Source organism: Oenanthe melanoleuca, chromosome 1 (assembly GCF_029582105.1).
Source record: "Oenanthe melanoleuca isolate GR-GAL-2019-014 chromosome 1, OMel1.0, whole genome shotgun sequence".
NCBI lineage: Eukaryota > Metazoa > Chordata > Aves > Passeriformes > Muscicapidae > Oenanthe > Oenanthe melanoleuca.
In genome coordinates this window covers 78,580,203-78,604,863 of record NC_079333.1, presented here as the reverse complement: position 1 = coordinate 78,604,863, position 24,661 = coordinate 78,580,203, and the positions used below count along the sequence as shown (strand labels likewise).

Genomic DNA, 24,661 nt, shown 5'->3' with positions numbered 1-24,661 from the left:
AGGTGGCAGTGGCCACTGAGGGGGGTGGTGATACTCAAGTAGAGCATATTTGATGGATAGACAATTTCAGATCACACTGAACTGCGACTACACATGTATTGGATGTGTTTCTTTAGGCTACATAGAATAAGTAAATTAAGTCCTTTAGCGAGTAGAACATTTGAAACATACATGTGCTATTCCCAAGGTACTAAAAAGCTGATAAGGACTGAGCTATGTGATTCTAGAGACAAAATTCTGCAGCTGAGCCCTGCCTCACATGTGCTGTGACTAAGCTGTTACTCATTTCATCACCTAGTTTTTTCACCCTAGGATTTGAAAAGGAAAACAATAGTAACATGTTCTTCTAGTAGGCATCACTGGGTAAAGGTGGACAAGACTGAGCAGAGTGGACTGAAAAGCAAAGACATTTAAAATTTGAAGTCTGTGAAGTAGCAGTTGGTGGATCTGAGCACAAACACATTCACCTTCCTGCTATTGTGCCTGTGTTGGCAGTGGAAGGTAGGGGCTAACTAAAATCCTGCTTGCTGAAAACATCCAAGAACAGCAAGAAAAAAAAGAAAAAAAGAAATCTATTACATGCAGATTACATAACTGCATGTCAGATGTCACGTAAAGCAAATGGGGAAGTGACTAAGAGTCAGAGCCACATCTGAAGTTGGTGGAAGTTAAAGCAAACAGAATGGATTATGCCTCTCATATTTGCATGACTGCAAAGATTTTTGCAAATGTGACATTATGTTATTCAGGAAATGCTTTGGAGATTTTCTTTTAATTTCTGCAGACAGACACTTTTTCACCTAACGTGATATTGTAGCCTAAGACAAACCAAACCAAAACAACCTTGGGCAATAAGAAAGCTCAGAAATTTGGGTCTGGTGTTTTCCTTGGCATTTCTTTGCCTGCAAATATACAAGACAGAATTTTTTGGCTGTTTGTATATATCTGCTAAGGACTGATCTTCCTTAAAGGAGAACCTGGGCTAGTGCAGGGCCATAACCAACACATACAGGCAATCACTTTAAACATGGACTAGTCACACAGCAGTGCTATTATCTCCAGAACATATTATTTATGAAAATCTGTTCATTTATAGAAGTGGTATTTCTATGAGCATGTTGACATACTCTGATTCCCCTGAGTATTTATGTATTTTTGGGTAATGTGTTTGCACATTGTGACTATTAATGCTTAGCTCATCTGACATAACAGGAAGGGTTAGTTGCATGATCTCTTCATGTGAAGTTGTTAACATCTGCCAATCAGGAAACTTAAGGAAGCTCAAAAGCAACAAGGGAAATGATAAACTGAGCAGCTTCCTAACTTGCAGCACTTGTTGCTTAATGCTGTCATGCAGTAAAACAAAGCTAACTGGCAGAGCAAAGCACATACAGATTTCTGCATCTGCCTACAAGTGCACATTAAAGAGTCCTTGTTGCTGAGAACCAAAGTAAAACAAGATAAAAGAAGAGAGTTTTTCAAGAGAAGGTATGTCTCTCTCTGTTTTGTGTTGATTTTTTTTTGTTCCACAAAAGATTTCTTGCAGGATACGAGTATTTGCCAGGAATTAAGTTAGGTACAGTCATACTCGCACATGTACAAAATCTGGATTAGTGTCCTTTGAGTTTAAGGAATTCCTGAGAAAATTTTGAGGATTCTTTTGCCTATTTGATTAAAAGTAGAAATGTGTATATGCAAAATTTCTAAAGATTTCTGCAAGATCCAAGCAAGACTATGAAATGTCTATGATATCTATGGCACTATTTTGACATTTTTAACCTGACATCTATTTTTCAAAAATCATGGGATGGTTGAGGCTGGAAGGCACTTCTGGAAATTTTCCTTTCCCAAGCCTTGCTTAGAGCAGGGTCAGCTACAGCAGATTTCTCAGGGCTCTGTCCAGTCAGTATCTACAACACTGGAGACTTCAAAGCTTTCCTGGAAAACCTGTTTAAGTAGTTGACTACCTCACAATAAAAGGTGTTTTCTTGTGTTTAAATCAAATTTCCATTATTTCAGTTTCTGCCCATTGCTTCTTGTCCAGTCACTTGTCACAACTGAGCAGAGTCTGACTTTTTCTCATTCCCCACTGTTGCGTATTTGTGCACATGGATAACTTCCCACTGAGCCCTCATCCCTGTGGGATCAGCAATCCCACATTTCTCAGCCTCTTCTCATATGTCAGAGCCCTTAATCATCTTTGCTGGGCTCCCTCCAGCAGCTCCATATCTTTCTTTTTCTGGGGATCCCAGAACAAGACCCAGCACTCAGGAGCACCTCCCTTGACCCCCTGGCAGCACTCATGCTTCTGATCTTCTGTTCTGCAGGGGCTCATTGCTGGCCCGTGGTCAGCCTGTGCTGTCTCTGCAGAATTGCTTTCCAGGTGGATCTCAGCCTCACCCAGGACAGGTGCCAGTCCCCAAGCACAGGACTCAGCACCTTCCTCTGCTGAATTCCAAAAGATTCCTGTCATCCCATTTCTCCAGCTTCCCCAGCTCCCTCTGAAGCAAAATAGTCACATATCACCCACTTCTCCCAGTTTTGTATCCTCTACAGGAGTCAGAATACTGATCTAAAAACTGAAATAGTTGTATTTAGGCAGCAATTTGATAGCAATATTTCCTTGCTTGGTATGCATTGTGAAGTTCCTCTTTTTATTTTAGTGCTTCCAGGAAGGCTTAGCCAATGTATCAGTTTATCCTCACATTACCCTATGAGTAAAATACAAAGTTTTATTTCTGGAAGTTTGTCATAGGCAGGAGTAATTTTTCCAGAGACCATGAAGCAAATAAGTCAGTGGTCTCAGGTGACATTTTCTGGTACCATTCTGCACTCACAGCCTAAGAGCAAGGACAATAGAGGATAAGAACTGGTAATGCTTAAGTCAGTATTTAGTGCATGCTTTCTGTAGAAACCACTACAGACTACCTGACTGTATTTTACTTCTCACACATTGATAAGGTGGATAGATTGGGCTTATAACAAACTGTCCTGGAGAGAGCTAGGGAGTAAAATAAGAGTTGAAGGATGTGGAAATTGAGTACCCTGGGGCTCTCCCATATGTAGCAGGGCAGAGAAACACTTCTGAGGCTGGCCAGGGGAGACAGAGGAAAGAAGAAAGGCAGAAAAAATAATCCAATTTGGGCACTTTCATCTTAATAAATTCTATGTTACCACCTCCTCTATCACTCATCCTGCCTGCAGGCAGAGAAAAAGAGAGGGCCTGGCTATGCGATGGGGCATTCAGCTGGAATGGCCATTTCTTATGAGGAAGGTGAATGCTTACAGGCCCTGCTATTCCCACTGCATGCCCAAAGACATATCCAGAGTGGGGGGACAATGATGCCAGCAAACACTTCTCTAAGCACACAGGATGATTCCTGAGGCAGTGTCCCAGATGAGCATTTCCATGAGAAAGCTTGAAGGGTACTTGCACTATGGGGCTGCAGTCATGTGTAGGAAACTTGAGGGAGATTTTGAAAGCTCAGGAGCAATCAGAACAGAGAGAGATCTCCAGAAAAATGAAATTAAAATAAAGGTGAGCAGACAATTGCCAAAGAATAGGAAAACAAATGCCTAGAAAAGGAACATAAGATGAGGAAAGGAAGGGGAAAATGTTGAGTGAATGGGCAGAAGGGCCAAAATGGGTAAAAATATGATTAAAAGGCTGACTAGAAGGACAACAGGTCTCAAGGTTCCCATGTGCATTACTGGGGAGGTCCCTGAGAGCATGGGAAAGTGGAAATAACTATTGAGACCAATATCTCACAGAGCATTTGATGGCCAGTTCTCCATACTGTTTGCACTTGAGATTCTTCTGTATCACTTCCCAGCAGCCTTGGCCACATCCTTACTGTAGAATGATGACTTACAAATATGGATGCTGCAAGAGATAAGCAGGTTAAGTGAAGAGTCTCTCTGTCCTGGCCCAGCTGGAGTCCTGGGGACCATGATGGGTATGTCACATCAAGCCAGTTTCCAGGAAATGTGACATGCCTTCTGAAAATATCAAACTACAGAATGATTTGCTTGGAACATCAGGGTCTGTTTTTGCTTTCACCACAAGGGGAGTCAGTTTGATATCAACATTCTGAAGTGACCATTAATTTAGAAGATTTGACTAGCAACAAAATATTAGCACATTTATCTTTTTCCTGAGTTTGTAAGAATTTAATTCAGTTTTAGATTTATGCTTAGTACCACCTGCTAGCAAGACAATGCTAAAGCAAACAAAAATTTAATCAGAGCTGCTTCTTCATGTAGGAAAAAAAAAGAAAAAAAAAAGCTGGGAATAGAGAAATCTTTTCTAAAGAGTTTTAACCTCCTTGGAGAAAAAGAAAATTTTACATAAGATGAGAAATATTTGACAAGGGCTGATACCTGTATTTGACTAGCTTTGCTCAGTCCTCCACACCACATGAATGAACCTCCCCTTTGCAGGTACTCACACTTCCTTAGTAATTTAAATTGCCTGCAGTGATCTGGAACATCTGACTCCTTGTTTTCTGACTCTGAAGCAAGCGAAAATTTGAAGTAGACTGTTCTGTACGGATGCAAACCTCTAACAGTGGGAGTTATGTAGTTTGAAAAGTGGAGACCCAGTTGTGATAGCAAACAGGAAAAAATACTGTGGTGCCCTGAACTTGGATGGCCACCAGCTGCCCACCAAGCTTCTTTTTCACTCCCCCTCTTCCTTATTTTCTACTTCCCCTCAGCAGAAAATATCCAGCCACTCCCTGGGACAGGGGGCTGCAGTACACATTGCTTGGGAAGTCAAATGTCTAGACCAGAAATGCCTCATCCTGCCCCAATCCTTCCTTCCCCCAGGTTTTATTGCTGGACACGACACCATAAGGTATGGGATGTCCCTGTCTGTGGGGACAGCTGTCCTGGCCATGCTCCCTCCCAGCCTCTGCAGGGATGGTGGGATGGGGCTGGAGAGACAGCCCTGATGCTGTGCCAGCTCTGCTCAGCAGCAGCCAAAACACTGGTGTGTGACCAACACCACTCTAGCTACTGACACAAAGCACAGCACTGTGATGTTCACAGGGTGTGTATGATGGTATATGTGGGGAAAAGTAAACCATGGTCTCTGCACTGAATGCAGTGAGTGTGTCTATCATCATGAGAGTCTGTGGCCTCATCTCAAGCCACTTTGTTACAGGCAGTATCATGGTTATTCAGTTCTTTCAAAGAAGAGGTGCCTGCCAGACATCCTGAAACACACCCTCTGCTTGGCTTTTCTAAAGAATATTTTTAAAAATTTAAGTTTTGTAAAACAAAAATACATGTCAACATGAGTTTCCTTTCCTTTTTTTTTTTTTTTCTTATCTTTTCCTTTTTCTTTCTGAAGGTTCCACTATCTCTTTCCAGAGGAGGAAATATGTTTGATACTCTTGGACTCATTTGTATGATTTGGTGGTATATGATGCTATTTCATCCCTTGCATGCTGACTTCCAGTGTACAGAGTGTAAGTATCTTTTTGCAGATATAATCTGAGAAACAAGGTTGAGCTCTTCATGTATCAGAGATACTTGCAATGGAACTGGAAATTGCTATCTTAAGCCTGACAGACACTACCCTCTGCATTCAACAAAAGCAATAGCATATCCTACTGAATTTATGCTGCAACCCTTTCAGCAGATGCACAGGAATCACCTATTACAAATGTGAGTGTGGACTGGAGAAAAATGGAACTGTCCTGGGAGAGCAGCAGGAATTTCTCTGAGTACAGATGTACCATTGTGAACAGCGACATGGAACGTGCAGGCATAGAGGTAAATCTGCTCTTCAGTGGGATAAATAATTGCAACTTTCAGCAATTTCACTTATTTTGAAAAAATTGAATGTCACAGATATCTTAGGGGCTGTGGAAAGCCATCAGCAATGCCAGGGCACATTTGCTGTGAGATAAGTACCCAATGCAAACTAAAGAATTGAAATTCTGACACCAAAGCAGAAAGAAAGTGATAGCCTGAACTGCAGCTATGTTGAATCATGAGTAGGGATGTAGCTGCTGCAAAAGGGGCTGTGAGATTAAGTGACATTAAGTGAGATTAAGTGAGATTTCTAGAGACTTTAAAGAGACAGAGGAAGAGACCCCCCACAAAAAAAAAAAAAAAAAAAAAAAAAAATCCCAGAATCACTGCTGTAGATTATGGTTATCTTAAGTTCTTCACTTGTTTCCTAGTAAAGTGGATCATGCCTGTAGCACAGGTTATGTTATAAACCCACATTATCCAAAGAGAAAAATAGGAAGCTCAACAGAGATAGAGATGGTACATTTAGCCCAGCAAAGTAGGTGCCTTAGAGACACATCACATCTTTATTGAAGATTATATGTATAACACCATGGACACTTTTTAACCCCTGGACAGGTCAGATGAGGAATTTAATTTTGCTTAATATTTTGATTAAATTGCTTTGTGGCTCCCGATGTAACTTCTATCTTCTGTTATGCCACTGAGATACTATTAGTCTCCTAAAATAGTTGCACACTAGTGTAGTATCCAACCCCTGAGCTGCAAAGCTTTTTGTGGAGCTATGTTTTTCACCCCTCAGTTCCATTCTAGATCACCCTTGAGTGCTAAAGGAGAGAGACAGCTCTTGAGCCAAAAACATACACATACATGGAATTGTATTCCTGAGCTGTACTTCCATAGCCAGACTCATCTAACATCAGAAGAGGAAAAGCAGAGCAGTAAAATATCAGCATCTTCTCTTTTCAGGTGGATAGTCCACTGTGCAGCTTTCGAGAGGAGCTACAAAAGCCTCTGCACAAAGGGGTATCCTTCAACATTGAAGTGCCAAACACAAATATCTCAAAACAATGCAGCTTTCTCCCTGCAGGTAATGTATATGGTCAGGCTAAGGTTTTATCCATTTGCAATCTTTCAAAGTTAAACTTTGCTTTAGAAAACAATTACAGAGTAATAACTGCAGTATTTTCTATTAAAAAACTTTTTTTTCTATTCTGTTAAAATTATTAGTTCTCTATTAAATGTGTCCATCACTCTGCAAAAAATGTATTACTACAAATGTGTCCATAATTGCATTATTCTCTTTCATACTAAGGCTCCAAAATGCCAATAAACTACAGTGGATTAAGGGTGGATTCAAATAACTCTTCTGGCTGTTACAGATTAAGATGTTAGCACTTATTTATTTGAGTGCTTTTCTGCCAGGCTGTTGGTGAGTTTGTTGTGACCCATTTTCCCCCTCCTCCTCAGTTCAGAGTTCTCCAGTAAAATTCCCCAGCCCCCAGTGCTGCAGCAGCTGTGTGTAATTGGGGTATTTCAGACATGACAGAGGTGATGGACTAGCAGCTTTCTCCTGTCTGGGCAGAGAAATGCTCACTGCTCTTCTCTTCCTGTACACTTGACAGCAAAAACACTCATGGTGACCCTCAAAAAACAAACCAGGACTCACAAAACTTTGGTGTTCCCCCCTAGCTGGCCCTACCTTCCATGTGTGCAGCTCCCTCAGAGGATTCCCTTGTTCTTCCATAAGGTTGCCCTCTTCACTGGCACTGGAGAGGGCTGGAGTCAGTGGCTGAAAGAGAAGAGGGCAGAGCAAGCCTGCACAGCCCAGCCATGAGGGACCTTCAAAAGAAATGAGGTTCCCATTTCAGTGTGCTCCAGAAAAGCAAAAGAACAAATCACTCTCATCCACATGAACGTGGAAAGATCTAAGGAGGTTTAACAGTTTGACAGGTTTAACAGTTCAGAGGCAGTAAAGGTGGAGTGAGAGTAGAGTTTTCTCTCAGTTGGCATTCCTAAACCAAGCAATAACTAGCTGGGCTTACAAGTGTCTAACATACCCAAGTGTGTGCCATGCAGCTTGGAGGAGTCACATGATTTTTCCTCATCATGGATATTCCTGTGTTTGCAGGCATGAAAGGGTCAGCCATTGAAAACTTCTCCTGTGTGATTTATGACATCTTCCTCATGAACTGCACGTGGCAGGCAGGAAGGGATGCTCCAGCAGACACACAGTATTTTCTCTACTGGCAAGAGTCAAGGTAAGTGGGTCTCTTTGGTCCAGGGAATTCTGAATTCTCATTCAGCACATCACAGTGCCCATGCCTAACTAAAATACTTTGCCGTATGCAGAGATGAAGAAGAGATGGAATGTGAGCTTTACATTAAAGATGAAAATTTCAGAAATACGGGATGTATCTTCCAAAATGTGAGAAAAGGGCTTGAAGAAGCCTACTTCCTGGTGAATGGGTCTAGCAAAGACTCCCTGATCCAGTTCTATGATGAGTACATTGACCTGTATAAAATTGGTAAGCAATTGAACATTTTTTTTTATTACTGTTTTATAAATCAGGAAGTGGGGATTTTTTCTCTGAAAAGCAGATTAAAACAAAGTCTGTAGCTGTTGCAGGACCCTGCACTGCAGGGCAGACTTTGCTTCCAACAGCTGACAGAATATAGCTCCAAAACTTGCCTAAACCAGCCAAAGGCAGAGGCAGGAGGATAAAACTGCTGAGAGAAGAGGTGTGGACATAGTCATTGATTCCAAGTAATGAAACACAATGGTTAGGTTTTCAATGCCACCTTTCTCAAGGCCTTATTTTACCATCCTTTAATCTCTGAGAGCCATGAGAGCTACATGTCCTAAAACCAGAGTGAGGGCTCAGCTTCCAAACTAGGACTGTGCTAGTAAAATGTGTGGGTACCTCTGTGAGCTAGGTGCTCAAACTCCAAGAGAAATCAGGTCACACTGAGCCAACTATATTATAGGCACTGCAATTCCCATGCCTTGAAAGCATCATGAATAATGCCACACATCCAAAACCTTCCTTCCTTTTTCCTGTGGAAACTTGCATTGTCAATGTGCGGTTGGAAAACAGATGCAGAAGAAAATGGCACCCTGCTGATTGCACTGCTGAATTACACAAAATCTTTCCTACCTTTTCTTTACACAAACTTCATTGACTTCAGAGGTCCAAAACCTGCAGTGATAAATTCTCAAGTTTTGGTAAGGGATTTTCCTGCTCTTTACCAGATAAGTTCAGGTAGCACCAGCAGCACACAGTTGTACCTCAGCTGCCTCACCTTCATGCATTTTGTTGTGAAGGCATGAGCTGCAGCTGTTTACTGAATGTCTATATTAATTATTCCATTTTTCCCCAGAAATACTTCCTGCTCCATTAAATGTCATTGCTGATTGTCCCAGAGGTTCAGCAGATTGCATAATTACGTGGCATCCACCCTTTCCAAGTCGTCAGGAAGACGCAGGGTGCTTTCAGTATGAAATTAGCATACAAAATAAGGTAAAAACAATTTCTTGGTTTGCCTTTGGCACTGTACCTATGCTATGCATATCTATAATGGGTAAATTTCTGACTTTTTTATTTGTTAATTTTTCTCTCATAAGCTGCAGTGTCCTCCTGCTACAGTTTTGCTGATCTCATGTGCCACCTCTCATGAACTTTTGCAGCTCAGGAGCTTACCATGGTAGCAACTGCTCAGCCACAAGACCATTACAGGAAAGATCTAAGGCTTAAACATAAATATACAACTGCAGTAAAGCAACACATCATTAAATCTCATTTGTTCATTAAAAGCCATTCTCCACAACGCTGGCTATCCTGATATTACACATGATAGATGTTTCCAGGGCTCCAGCTTTTCAGTGCTCTCTGAGATCATTGCTAAAAGTCTCTGTTGTTGAATTTGTTCACTCATTTTTCAATCTATTCTTTCCTTTAAAATTCTCAGGTTCTTTGATCCAGGTCAATGTTTGACTTCAGTTAATTAAATTTTTGTTGCATAGGATGTGTAAGTAGCTCTTCACAGAAAGCCCCTGGGCATGGATAAGTCTAACAGAGACTTTGACTGGAAGGAGGGCAAATTTCTATCAATTTTCTGCCCCAGGTTATCAAACTATTGTGAAATCACAGCTTCCAGATCTGCTGTGTTTGTAGGATGATGTAATCGCTTGCATAATTTGGATATGGATGAGAATGCATAGTGTGTATAAAAATACCCTTAAGTGGCAAATACAGCTTCTCACATCTACTGCTAAATAACACAAAACTGAATAAAATGCTGTTATTCTGAGACATTACTGGAGAATATCTGACTGATTTTTCAGTTTAAAATAACTTTTTATCCTCAAAAGCAATAAAGTGAGAACAAAATAGAGAAATATTTGATTGATAAGAAAATAATAAAAATGAAGATTTGTCTTTGTTTTGCAGGATGAGCCCAAAGAAGAGAAAAGGCTTCTTCACGTGAGTATTCTTGTCACATAGAAATTTGTGCTTTTGCCTAGTTAATGATATAAATATCATTACAGAAAATACACTTACTTCTAGAACTACAGGTTTTGTAGCAGTGTGGCAGTAAGAACTCAGAAAAATATGTTCCTGTGATATCTTTAAACATAAACTTAATACATCCCTTTTGGATGGGGTATGCAAAATTTTCCATGCATTTCACAAAACCTCATACATTCCATCTATTGCACAAATACATTTTGTTTGTGACAGATGTGACATTTTGCTAAAAATCTGAAGCACTCTTTCTCATTGGAATACTACCATTGATAGCTCAGGACAGCTGGGCAAAGGGAGTTCAACAATCTTCAAAACTTGGGGAATTTAATAAATACTGTCAGTCTTCCCTTGAACAATTAGTGGTCTCCTAAGCCTTGCAAGGGTTTGAAAGATTCCAGACTTTGTATAAAGAATCATGAGGCCAAACATTATATATCTGTTATTGCATTATCTCAAGAACATTAAACCTTTTTAGCAATGACAGACACCATCCATGCCTGTTTAATCCCCATGCAGACTGTAAGGAGTTTACAGGGTAATTCTCAAATTTCTACTTTGTGTCTTTCAGATTTCTTTAGATTTTTCTTCAGATTTCTTCAGATTTTTCTTCCTTGTCCACAAACATGGACACACATACACACACACAAAAAAAAGTGTCCATAAAGCATAATAAAAGAAATCAAAGACAAAATAGACTTAAAAAAAATTTAACCTTAAAAAACCAGAGAGTTTTGCTGGCAAGATAGTAATATCTAAAAAAAAAATCATACAAATATATTTTTTTTTAATAGAAACAGTATTAGGAAATTTATTCTCAAACCTTAATATTTGCCTATGAGGTGAAAGGCAGAGTCTGATCATTTTCCTTTTAGGTGAATAATGAAAGATATGAATTCCAAGATTACAATAAGAAAAAAATATACACTCTGAAAATCAGAGCTCGTGGAAACAACTGTCTTGTGAGCTCAAACTGGGGGGAATGGAGTGAACCCATTGAGTTTGGTAAGACTATGGTTTTTATTTTATTTTTTTTAGTATTAACTTGTTTGCTTGCCTTTCTTCCTCACGGTCACAGAAATGAATAAATTCTTAATTTTTACCCAATTACATGGGAGGAACTGGATTTTATTAATGTGGAGGAGTAGCTGCAATACTGTGGCAGCAGAGCCTTTGATTAGTTGGGATTGTGAAGGCAGCAGGTGCTACAGAAACAGACTGAGACAGAACCACTCTTGTCTTTGGTCTCCTGTGATAAGGCTGCCTCTCAGTTCTCTTAAGCTTTTACCTTGAATATCATCTCCTTCCTTCTGCATCTTTCTTTTCACCTTTTCCACTAATTTTGCTCTATTAATTGTTCTGCAACTGCTTATTCTTCTCTTTTCCCAGATTTTTTAACAAATTCTCTAAATTTTAATTTTCTTAATTTTAAGTATTTGAAAAGGTTTAAAATGTATCAAGTCCATTTGCATTTTTTGGCAAAATTCTATAATGAAATGGAGTTGAAGTCCTCTAGAATATTAAAAAAAATGTAGTGAAATTCACATTCATTTCATCATATAGGCACAAAGGTAACTTTGTAACATGCTAAAATATTTCTCTTGGCTGTTTCAGGTGAAGGGAAAGATTACTTTATTTTTGTGATTTTATTTCTGATTGCACTTGGAACAATCTCAATTACACTTCTCCTGTATTGTCTTTTCAAAAGGTAAATCAACCTCTTTTCAGTAGACACTACTGACAGAGTATTATCTATATGATATCTATAGAGTATATATCTATATGATATATATAGATATATATATCTATATCTATATATATCTATATTCCTCCAGCCTCCTGCTTTCCTACCTGCAAATTTAAATAATCTGATTACTAGTGTTATGAAGAATTATCACCAGGATTGCTCTGGATGTCCCTTTGGCATGCAAAATCACTAAGTGGAAAAGTGTTGAAGTTATCAAGTGATTGATTCTGCCAGACCCTACAAAAGATTGCTTGTTCTTACTTTTAAGCATTTAACATCCAGGTTGCTTTGAAGCCATTGGCTGTATACAGTACAGCAAGAGGGAATCCAAATTAATGTATTGTTATTTGATAAAATTTGTCACTCAGAGGTGAAAATTATGTCACATGATTTACTCAAAGTAATTTATTAATAACATATTTACTGTGATTCTAATCACAGAATAAATTCTAATAACCCAAATGCTAAGTGTAAATGTAATAATAGTTACCCATCAGTTATTCCACTGAAAATATTTTATTTCTCATTTAATTTGTAGAGCAACAGATATTCAATCTTGAAAGTAAAAAAATGTCCTTAAGTTACAAGACAAAATGTTTGTTTAAGTTATATTAGCAGTATTTTCAATTTCTCCACATTCCCCTTTTCTACCCTTTCTACCTTTTCTAAAGGTGCTGCAGTTTCAAGAACCTATTTCCTCCCATACCACAACCAAGAGATAAATTCAAGGCATTAACTGATGAAGATATCCAGGTATGATTTCTTCTCAATTCAGTCAAATTTGTTAAATACAAATCACAACAGGCCAAAGACTAGAACTACTTATAAAAGTAAGAGTTAATATTTGGTCTGAAACAAATTTTGTCATGAAAGCTATGCTGCTTTGAAACCTGAAATGCTCTATGCCAACACCAAAACAAAAGATTGTCCTGGAGGTATTTGCAGACATATTTTAAGACCAGAGTTTTCACTTTTACTGAGACCCATAATTTTTCTGTATACCAGCTTTTTTGCAAGGTTGCTGTTCATATTTTAAAAATAACCTAAGTAAGGATGCATTTTCCCTTAGCATTTTCAAACATCAATGGTCATAATCTAATGTGAATATATATTTCATAAGCCTGACCTATACCCATGTAAAAATCCAGTCACACTCAGTGCAAATCAACAGGGCTGGAAAGACTTAAGTTAAACTAACCTTCCCCTTCTTCAACACAGGGTTAGCAATTTCAGTGTTTTGTGCAAATTGTATAAATATACTGTAGCATCCCTGTGCAGCCTATTCTGTGTGTTTATTTAGAGTTCCTTTTAAAAAGCCTTTTTAATAGCTTGGTTTAGTGCACTTAAAATCCATTACTTTTTACCCCTAATCCTTTTCTGTTTACACTATCTTACACACCTGCATACTGTCAACAGCAAGTAACTCTTGTCTTTTTGCCCACATCATGACAACCAGGCCTCAAACCATTCATGCTTCTCAAATCCATCCATTTGAGCAGTGGTTTGTATGGTGACTGCATAGTGAGAGGATGCTTTCTTTCAGCTGGCTAAAGCAAAGACATACTTGAAGTCAGTAAATCAGGTTAGTCTTTAATTGCCTAAAATTCAGTGGGCAATACCAATGAGGATCACAAAAGTGACACATAAACTTTCCTTCAATCCTTTACAGATTCCCCAAATCTCTGACTAATAAAACTCTCTAGTTTTGGTAATTGAATACCAAAATTAGATATGAGAGCTTGTTGCCCTGATTAATTTGTCTTTGGTCCTAGCACCTTTGGCTTTCATAGAGAGCAGGTAGGATGTGACTTAGGTTTCCTCATACACCTTAAGTCATAAATACCTGGTATGTCACTACCCACCAGGCTGCAGAGCAGCAGCAGCCACAATCCATCACATTAAACAATAATTTCTAGGAAAATAACAAGCAGTTTTTGGAAAATTGCATGCTGATTGCTTGCTTTTCCTACACTTGAGTGGCTTCCAAATTCCTGTGTGTACTACCAAACACAGTGTAACCACCCCACTGCAACCCAGAGGCTTTGTGGGTGAGGTCTGTAAATGTGGCACAGACAATTCCATGCAGGCAGCAGTGCAGCAGCAGTAGCTGCCAGGCTTAAGTGAAGCCCTCATGTTGTTACCTCACACTTGCCAACCAGCTGTGAAGATAATTCTCATGATTCTGGCATGTTTGATCTACTCTTGAAACCTAATTTTATTTTACCTCTTCTCCCAAACTCAGTACTTTTAACACTGATTGAATGTTGTAACTCTTCAAAGTTATTAAAATAATAACAAAGTACAAAAAGTATTTACAAAAGCTCTCCTCCACTGAAAACCAAACAATCTCCCTGACATTTAGAGCTAATGGATTTATTAGCTGTTTTGAAACCTGCAATATCCTTTGGTAATCACACCTTTTTAAAGCTTGCATCACCTCATTTTGCCTCTATTTACTCAGCAACCTTTCACATTTTCTCATCCTTTTCTCCTATTACACAATACTTTTCCCTAGATTGCTGGAAAAGTTCATGATTTAAAAAACCTAACTTTCTGCACTGCATTCTCAAAACACCCATGTTAAAGAATCCCCAATTTTATTTAAGATCCTACCAACCAAATAATTTTGCATCAGGCAACTTGCACTCCTCTAGTCCATTTTATTTTGCTCATCTTACTACAGATCAATGACTTTCATTCTCCCCCCCATAAGCTTTTCTCACCAATACTGAGTTTTATCACCTCTTGCCTGGAGTTAAATATATTCCAAGAACTCGCAAGACACCCTCTGTGAGTTTTTCTTGGAGAACTGTAAAGTAGTCCAAAACACCATGTCAACAAAGCCCTGCAGTGCTTTACCCATTCTTCAGCTTTCCTAGAGAAAAAAATTCCCCAGAAGACACCAGTTTGATGTTCTGCAACACACCCTCAGTACAACAGCAAGCTTGCTTTTTAACCTTTCCCCCCACCAGTACTATCCCCTTTTTTTTTTTTAAATCTAATGCCTATATATGAAAAATTCAGGCAATACTGACTGAATAAATTCCTTCCATTGTCCAGCTTATGTTGTCCAGTGTCTAAATCAGCATCTGTTCTTCCTCCTGCTGACAGCAAGTATTGATCAAACATATTGAAACATTTCTTTTCTGTCCTTTAAACTGTTTTCTCCTGCCTTGCAATCATTTATTAAGTATTAAAGGACCAAGATGGGATGCCTTTGGTACTGCTGAAACTAATGCTCAGAATGACACTAACAGCAACTTGTAACTTACTGCATGGTACAAAATTTTCTTTCTCTTTAGACAGAATATGTACATCTACCAACAAAACATCATGCTGAGGAAATAACTACAATTGAAGAATGACCCAGCTTTCCAAAAACACACCTGATACCCCAACTTGAAAGAAAATTATGGATCCTGCTGACAAGTACTTTAAATCAGCCTGTAAGAAAATATAATCACCTATAAAATTGTCCTCTTAAAGTCCACTTAAAATGGAGCAGATGAAAAAAAAAAAAAAGGAGAAAAATCAATAAAATTTGTTCTTTTCCCTTTGTTCAAACCCACAATGCCTGGCAAGCATCTATTTTGAAGTGCTTAAACCTTGCTAAGAGGTTCTTCACAATGTCAGACAAGCCCTCTTATCCAGAATAAAACTGTTACTTCTTATCATTACTATGGAACTTCTTTCATTATAATGATTTCCTGTAGGCTGACAGGCTTCTTGTATAATGCTACAGTAATTTTACTGTAATTTTTATATGCCCAGTTATTTTACTGTAATTTCTATATGCCCACAAACCAGCTATTGAGAATGTGTTTAAATCTGCACTTTGATCTTCCAATCAGTAACACCAAACTATCCCAATATATACAATTAACCTCATGCAAGACAAAAATGGAAAATAAAATCATAATTGTAAATTATAACTATTAATGTGGTCTGTCAATCAGCCATTTCATGAGCTCAGCACTGCTACTGTAAGTAGACCTCTGCAACATTGTGATCCTGTGCAGTGTTATGTACTTAGTGCACACAAATAGCATCTAAAGCCTTCAAAAAAATCTAATAGTTGTGAGAAACAAAATCTTAAATGTAAAATTTCCTTACAAATGCATTTGTTTCTCCCTTCAAAGGGTGCAAATGTTATTTCCAATGCCTTTTAAAAATAATGTAAGTTTTAGATGCCAGTATTTTCTTTTACAAATGCAGATGTTTTCCTGCCCATACTTTTCAAAATGAATGAATTTCAGAGTGTTTCAATAAGACAGAGAACAAATAGGGGTTTTTTTAAAAGTCTCATTTATTGTTTGCCTCTTACATCCCTAAACTGCATCACATTGGAAATCGCTGCTGCATGACTAAGGGAAGCTGTATATTTAAAAAAACCAAAACTGAACATCACAAATTAGTTCATATTGAATGTACAGCATAGGGAAACTGCAATTCCACTTAAACACCTACACTTGCATTTGTTTCTTTTCCTATTTCTTTTGGTTAAACCTTGTCCTGAAGGGGAGATTGGGTGTAAAAGTCCTGTCCCTGTCAGGGGCTGCTGAATTAACTATCATGTTTGGTTTCTCTTTCAAAGCTTGAGCCATATACTCACAGGGAGGTAGCCCATCATCTCTACCCTTGCAAGGCACTGATACAGAAAGAAACCTGATTAATGTGTTTATATAGACAAAATGTCTTTCCCTGCTCCCCAGCAAATTGATTGGCAGGGTTTACACCAAATGACCTGCCTACACTACAGGGAGCTGCCACTTCCACACAGGATGTAAGAACCACTTGCAGTAGGTATATTAAGTTTGCCATTAGCCTGTGTACAGAGTAGCTGTGTAATGTCCTTACATTCACATAGAGATGTTGAAAGCAGTGCTTGTGCAACAGTGAAAGGAAAAAGGTAAAGTACACTCCAGAGGAAGGTAATAACCAGCCAAAGCCAAGCAGGTAATTTAAATACTTCATCTTGAACAGCAATCTCAGAAGGCACAGAAGAACTCAAGACAGCTCAGTCAGCCTTCACTGAGTCACATAATGACACACTTTTCCTTTCTCAAGATATAGGGAGTTCTTAAAACATGAAGATTAACACCTTGTTTTCCTCTACTGGTCCCTCTACCATGTCTCTGCAGATTACAAAGTACAAAAGATTATATATACATATGAAGAACGGCACATAGGTATTACATTATCTCAAAGAGCAGTTAAAAGAAATTACTCAGTCTGGTCTTCTGACCATCCCTAAACATCAACCAGTTAATACTGAAGGCTGACCTACTTTGATCTATTATTTTACAGCTACACAGAAGCACACACATCCCTTCCCCCACACCCCTTCAACTTCACCTATTAGACTGCAACTCATTTCAGATTAGATTCAACCTTCCAGAGCTACTGACCACTGCTACAGCTGAGGCCACACAGTATCCTGAATGCCACAACCAACATTTCCAATCAGCAGCAACAATACAATACATATGTCACTCAGCAGTTGAAGGCATTTACTGGGTTCCTGGGTTTTTGCATGGATGCCATGATGTTTTCCACACTGATTTAACAAAAAAAAAATTTATTTTAGGCTGTTTTACCAAAAGGGCAAGAGTAACTTTTTGACAGTTGTTACTTTGGGTTTTCCTAGCACTACAATTGAACACCTCCCTCCCCCACCCATTTTAAATCACGTAAGTGTTAAATCAATTTCTAAGAATCATGCAAAAAGCCACTTGCAGCAGCCCATCATATACGATCAGGCACAAAGAATGGGAGTGGTTTCTATTAGTATAATCCATGCTTCCCCACCCCTCCTCTCTAAAGATCTCACATTTAATTAATTTTTAAAAAAGCTTATTTTGTTACAGAATGCAGTGTAAGGGTATCAGAGGACCCATGATCTGAAACAAGTTTTCAAATACAAGAGGCTTTCCCAAAGCTTTTATGTAATAATTTCAACACAGACCGAGTAAGTATGTTTATTGTTTTACAGCAGAATGCCCCAATTTAAGAACATAGTTGCTAGATGTTCAGCTGTGCAAAATGGTACATAGTGCTTCAGTACAAGTGGAAAAGAACATGATTTGTTAGCAAATGCTTTCAAATACAATTTTATGGTCCTAGAAGATAGGACTTGAAACTGGAGACTGATCCATAGGCAAATGATGTTTTTCTGCCTAAACTGGACCTAACAACTTTGGACCCAGAACCAACACCACTCATTCCTTACTGCTGTAAAGAAAAATTGCTACACTGAATTGCCAGATTCAGTGTCTTCATGCATGTTAGAGAGAAGTGGATCAGTCCTCTATGTCAGTTTCTAGCCCCATCTAGAAGTATCATCTGGCTCCGATAAATAAGACTCACAGGAATTTCTTGAAGGTCAATGGTCCATAATGGTAGTTATTCTACATGATCTGCTCAACTTGATTTCCAATTCTATTTAGGCTGTTTAAATTACTTTCTTGAATTCATCGTACAGCACAAGCACGAAAGCACCCCCCATGCCTCTGAGAACATTGGACCATGCACCCTTGAAGAAGGCCTTTCCTCCTTCATCCCTGGCAATCTTCCGCCAGCAGTCAATTGTTCCAGAGTACATGATATCAGCTGCAGGGAAAGAGCAAAGAGTTATTCTTAATTTCTGTTGTATCTCAGATAATTTTAAAAACCGCCCTGTTTCAGTTAACTGCTTTGTGAGGTCTCAAACTACTATTTAAGACTGTAACAATACTTACTAGAAGTATTCTGGGTTCTTTCTAATACCTTTTGATAATGCAAACATTTTTTTTTTTTTTTATTTCATGCTCCATAATGAAAAATCCTCAGCATAAATCCTGACAATTTTAAGTTGAGCCTTATTGCATTTCCTCATCTGAGTACAATGTAGTAAACCAGATTTATGGAACAACGAACTGTAACTGTGAGGATGGCTATTATTAAAAAAGAGCTCCATCGTGTTAATGCTATTTTAACAGCATTAACAGCTCCATGGATTTACAGCCTACCTCCTTTGCGTCCTGACTGCATCATCATTCTACGCCGCACCGTATCAAAAGGATAGGAAACCACGCCAGCCACAGCAGTCACTGTCTGGGCAATCATCCAGCTGATAACAATGTGAGTATTTCTGGGATCTGGGAGCATGCCTGCAATGGAACAAAAAAGTAATTAGCTTTTTACCTTGCAAACCCTCCTCTGGCTCCCTCACTGCATGATGGCTATTTTACTAGATGAATTAGTATGAAACATTGTAGACCCTACTCTAAATAAAATTGTAGCAAAACACTTCACAAACTTTAAACATACTGAAACCATATCTAGAATACTTAATTCTCAGTAATCAAAACAGGTTACCATTTAAGCACAAGCATCCTTTTTAGACTGGCATGAGAAGACTTGACTATTCACTACACTTTTAATAAAAAAATGTCATTAAACAAAGTCACTGTACATGTGGATAATGCTACACCATAAACTAGCATCAATGGCTTATTTGCCCAAATGTCAAGCTGAAAAATTACTTTGCAAAAGCACTGCTTAATCCCATTCTGCTAAACATACTTGGACTGGTCAAAGTGTGGACTGGACCAATGTAACTTCAGCATGCACTGAACAAAAAATAAATTATTCTAATTATGTCTGGTCACCAACATACTCCCCTGGCCTTAGGGGCAACTGTCTGAAGTACAAAACCAGTACTTGCAAGTAGGCTGCTGCCATTAATTCATGCACAAGTTTCCCCTTGTATACAGCAGTGTCACGAATGTGGCACTGATATCCACCTTCACCGATCCAAAACCAGACAGCACAGTTCTAAACACAGGTCCCCTCTGAAATATTACCTTTTGCTGTATCATAGATCCCAAAGTAGGCAGCTCTATAGATGATGATGCCTTGGACAGAGACATTGAATCCCTGGTACAAGCCACGCACACCATCAGACTTGGTGATTTTGACTAGACAGTCCCCAAGACCAGAGAATTCTCTGTCTGCGCCAGCTTTTCCAACATCAGCAGCCAAACGGGTTCTTGCAAAATCCAAGGGGTAGACAAAGCAGAGGGAAGTGGCTCCAGCTGCACCACCAGATGCCAGGTTACCAGCAAAATACCTCCAGAACTGAGTGTGCTTGTCTACACCTCCCAAAAACACCTGCTTATACTTATCCTTGAAGGCAAAATTAAGAGCTTGAGTTGGGAAGTATCTGATGACATTTGCCAGATTTCCTCTCCAGAACGACAGCACTCCTTGTTCCCTTGGAATACGCACTACACAATCGATGATACCCTTGTACTGCTTGTCAGCAGCAATCTGTTTGCTCGCATGTTGCACCTGCAAATAAAAACACAAGTATTGATCACTTGCCTCGACAGGTTTATGCTGCAGCTGAGCTTAAACCTGCATCTAATATAAACTGTTAATCCTCAATGGTCACTGTTGGTATTATTAAGAAAAAGACTTAAAATTGTTTCCAAGCTTTCTCAGAAATCGAGACTTGCCAAAAGAATAGGCAGCTGTGAGCAATTCCTCATATCTGAAAGGAAAATGTAGCAAGGTGGCAGCCAGCCTCTCCTCCCAGGCAACTAGCAACACAGCAAGAGAGCACAGCCTCAAGCTGTGCCAAGGAAGGTTTAGGGCGAATTAGGGGAGGAATTTCTTCAGGCAAAAAGTGATTAGACACTGAAATTGATGGCCCAGGGCGGCGGTGAAGCAGCCATCCCTGGAGGTGTTCAAAACTGGACGTGGCCCTTAGCACCAAATGTCCAATTTAAATGGTGACATTAGGATGGGCTTCATGATCTCTCTGAGGTCTTTACCAACCTAACTGATTCTGTGAGGTACAAGCGCAAGTATAAGACATACATCACGACAAATACACCTACAAAGAGGCGAGAGCCTTTACTGACGGACGGGACTCTCCGGAGAGAGCCGCGTGGGGCGGCAGAGCCGGCAGCCCGAGGGGCAGGGCAGGGCAGGGAGCGAGGAGGCGCCGCCGGCCCCGGGCCGGGCGCGAAGGTCACTCGAGTCACCTTGGGGCGCGCCGGGTCACGCCGGGCCCCGCGCGCCGGCGGCGCCCCGACCCCGCCCCGCCCGCCGCCCAATCGCGGCCCGCGCGCGCGTCACGTGAAGGCCGCCAAGATGGCGGCGGAGAGCGGCGCCCTCCCCTCCCCGCCGTGCCCTCGGCGCCGGCAGCGGGGTGGCAGGAAGTGACACCAGCGGCGGCCGCCTCCATCGGCCCGGCCCGGCCCGGCCCTCTCTCCGCTCCCCGCCCCGCTCGGCGGAACCGGCTCCGGCTTCCCCGCCGCCGCCCACGTGACCTTCCCGCCCGCCGCCGCCGGCTCGCTCGCGCCCTTTGTCCCGCGCTGCCCGCGGCCCCCGCCCCCGTCCGTCCCTCTGTCCTCGCCCGGCGCCGCAGGGGCAGAGACGGGCGCCGCCCGCGCTGCCCGCTCTCGCCCGCGCTGCTGACCTGAAGCAAGAGCTTGACCCGCTCGATGGGGGCCACCGCGGTCTTGCTGATGGCAGCGGCGACGCCGCCCGCCAGAAAGTCCTTGAGGAAGGAGATGGCCTGGTCCGCCATGTTCGCGCCGCGCCGGAGCCGCCGGGAGGGAAACGCTGCTGCCGCTCAAGCCGAAAGGGCGGGAGCGCCCCCGCGCATGGGCTTAATGCCGGGCCGCGCCGGCCACGCCCCCCGCCGTCCCATTGGCCGGACCGCGCCGGGGGCGTGGCTTGCGGCGAAAGGCCCCGCCCCGCGCCTCCCCTCGCACTCCGCCCCGCTGCGGCGCCAGTGTCGCAGCGCCGCGTCACCCGGGCGGCCCGGCCCGGCCCGGCCTGCCCCCGCCCCGCCGCCGCCCCGGCCCGGCCCTGCCGCCAGCCTGCGGGGCAGCGCGCTGCTCACACGATTGTCACCGCCACACCAGCTTTCCCAGGCGCTGCCCGCGATCGCTTGCTGCCGCTGGCAGTAGCGCCCGCAACCAGCCTGCACAGCCCAGCGGGTCCCGCACCGCCCGGCACGCAGGCTCTGCAGAGGCGTCTGCATCGATGGGCGCTAGTTGTGTGAGGTTCAACATGACCCAATGCCAAGTGCACTGGGGTCACAAAAACCCCATGCAGCGCTACGGGATGGTGGCAGACTGGCTGGAAAACTGGCCCGTAAAAGGGACAGCATCGGAAATGAGCCAGGCTGTGCCCAGGCGGCCAGGAAAGTCAGCGCCATCCTGGCTTTGAACCAGGACCAGGACCAGGACAGTAATCCTGCTCCTGCGCTCGGCACTGTGAGGCCACTCCTCGAGTACTGCGCCCATTCTGGGCCCTTTAATCCAGGAAGGACACTGAGGTGTTGGAGTGGATCCAGAGAAGGGCAATGGAGCTGGGGAAGGGTCTGGAGCACAGGTCCTGTGAGGAGCGGCTGAGGGAGATGGGGTCGTTCATCGTGGACAAAGGGAGGCTCAGGAGTGACCTTGTCACTCTAGAACCACCTGGAAGGAGGCTGCAGCCAGGCAGGGTCAGCTCTTCTGCCAGGCAACCAGCCACAGGATCAGAGACACAGTCTTAAGCTGTGCCAGGGGAGGGTTAGGTTGAACATTAGGAGGGGTGGTGAGACATTGGAATGGAGTGTCCAGGGAAGTGGTGGAGTCAGCATCCCTTGGTGTTTCTAAGGAAAGAGTGGATGTGGCACTTGGTGCCATGATCTGCTTGATGTGGTCTTGGGTCAGAGGTTGTACTTGATGATCTGAGGTTTCTTTTCCTATGTGACTGATTCTTTGATTCTGATTCTGTGAAGCTGAGTGTGAACTGGATCTGTGGGCCCACGCAGCAGTCAGTGAGCAGCACAAGCAAGTGAACTGGGAGGCTCCTTCTGTGGCAACTGCTGGAAGCCACTCTAGGAGGGAGACACAGCTTTCTGCATGGGGTCCCTGCGGGTGAGCAGCAGCTCTCAGGTGGAGGGGAGCAGATTTCAGGCACTGTCCAGGCACCAGTTGATTTTGTTCTATGCCCACCACCCTCTGGGTAATGCTGATCGATGGCATATCCTTGTTCCCAAGTTCTGTTCCCACCTTCTCCTTAGCACTGCCAGTGCCAAGGGTCACATCATGGTGCTTTTCTGTATGTCACTGAACTGATCCAAGACAATGGAATAGCAAAGGATTTAGCGGCAGTTTCCTGTGGGACAACAGAGGGACAATAGGATGGGGTGATTCCAGCTTCTTGTAAGGGCACTCCAAGTTAGATGCTGAAAAACCTCCTCTGCAGGCTGTCAGAGCAAGCACTCTGGCACTACCAAGACAGGCCTGGTTTCCATCAGTAACTGCTTATCTTACCTATACTGAAATTGATATTTTGAACCTGTCAAACTTCTATCTGAAATCATATATATTGTTTCTAAAAGTATTGAAATTGTTCTAGCTGGAGGGCATTAGTTCACATCACCTGCTTTCACTTTTAGTGGATGTTTCCAACCAAAGTAAATAAGGCCAAGCCTTTTTTTTGAACAGATGACTGGTGAACCACAAAGTTACAGTAGCTGAGGTGCCAGAAACCACTGCTTACACATGTAAGTCCTTTGTATGATTTCAAAATGAGAGCATGTCTCTCAAGAGGGCATGTTGTGAGAAGAAAATGTGCCAGGCATAGCCTTTGTCTCTCCTCTAGTACAAGATATGTCACTATACTTTTTTTCTGCATACCAGAAGATCAAAAATAAACTGTGTGCTCTCCTAAATCATAATACAGATAGAATGAAGTGACTCCTGTGCTCATAGAGGTTATGCACATAGAGGTTACAAGACCATATTTTGAACATAATTTATGAAATGCTGTGGTACATTCATTTAGATGGAACATTCATACCATACTTAGTGTGGTATTTTTTCCTTTTAAAAAAGCTCATAACTGAATGTTAATACTCTCTTAGCACAGTACCTTGTCTGCAAGACTGAGATTTTTTTTTCACCACACAATTTCCTATTGATTTGAAGAGGACTTTTTATTCTAAGACCCTTGAGTATCGTCAGTGTGAAAAATGAAAGTAAAAGGCACATAACTTGTAACAGGAAACTGTTCAGTCTGTAGTTGTCATCTTCTGTTCACCTTGGGACATCACCTGCATATGACTAGAGGAAATCCTTTTCTCTCTATTACCATGCTTTATCTTCTGTTTTTGCACCTTTTTTTTCCTCCTTATCTCATATTCTGCTATCCACTTTTGTAAGAGCTCACAAATTAAGTAGGGGTAAAAAGGTGGAGGATGATATTCTTGAAACAAACTCAGTGCCCTCACAAATTACGATCTGTGGTGGTAAACTGGCTGAGTTGTTTCTGTACATTGTCAGCAGGAAAGAAAATAAGTTGTAGGGGGAGGAGAAGTGTTCTAAAAGTTTTATTCTGGGCTTTATTATTTTTTCTTATAGTTTCTAGTAATAAAGTTTTTCTTTGTACCTTTTAAAGTTTGGGCCTGATTTGCCTTCCTCCTAATCCTATCTCACAGCAGGAAATGAGTACATAATCGTAGTGGCTGCACTGATGATTTAGCCAATGCCAAAACCTGCGACATAATCATAGAGGAAACTTGTGCTTTTATAGAACTGCCTTTTTTTTGGAAGCCTCTCTCAAAGCAGAGCAGTCTGTCTTG

At 41.5% G+C, this 24,661-nt stretch overlaps 2 protein-coding genes across 5 annotated transcripts; one reads left to right on the top strand and one right to left on the bottom strand.

The window, feature by feature from the left end:
• The first annotated feature begins 1,334 nt into the window (after window positions 1-1,334).
• Window positions 1,335-15,711, top strand: LOC130254223 (granulocyte-macrophage colony-stimulating factor receptor subunit alpha-like). 4 transcript variants are annotated; one of them, XM_056493581.1, is made up of 12 exons: window positions 1,335-1,488; window positions 5,354-5,471; window positions 5,645-5,778; window positions 6,730-6,850; window positions 7,892-8,021; window positions 8,113-8,288; window positions 9,142-9,281; window positions 10,212-10,244; window positions 11,162-11,291; window positions 11,901-11,994; window positions 12,705-12,786; window positions 15,336-15,711. In XM_056493581.1, exons 2-12 carry the CDS (start codon window positions 5,384-5,386, stop codon window positions 15,396-15,398), a joined length of 1,191 nt encoding a protein of 396 aa, XP_056349556.1. In that variant the 5' UTR covers window positions 1,335-1,488; window positions 5,354-5,383; the 3' UTR covers window positions 15,399-15,711. The 4 variants fall into 4 exon arrangements, with proteins under 4 accessions (XP_056349556.1, XP_056349548.1, XP_056349563.1 ...); XM_056493573.1 differs by having other exon boundaries at window positions 5,642-5,778; XM_056493588.1 differs by lacking the exon at window positions 11,901-11,994 and having other exon boundaries at window positions 5,642-5,778.
• Window positions 15,712-17,997: 2,286 nt separating this feature from the next.
• On the bottom strand, window positions 17,998-21,781 carry SLC25A6 (solute carrier family 25 member 6). Its single transcript, XM_056493608.1, has 4 exons — window positions 21,500-21,781; window positions 19,878-20,364; window positions 19,041-19,181; window positions 17,998-18,642 (listed from the first exon to the last, which is right to left on the bottom strand). The coding sequence occupies exons 1-4, from the start codon at window positions 21,608-21,610 to the stop codon at window positions 18,485-18,487; spliced, it is 897 nt and encodes a 298-aa protein (XP_056349583.1). The 5' UTR covers window positions 21,611-21,781; the 3' UTR covers window positions 17,998-18,484.
• Window positions 21,782-24,661: the final 2,880 nt, after the last annotated feature.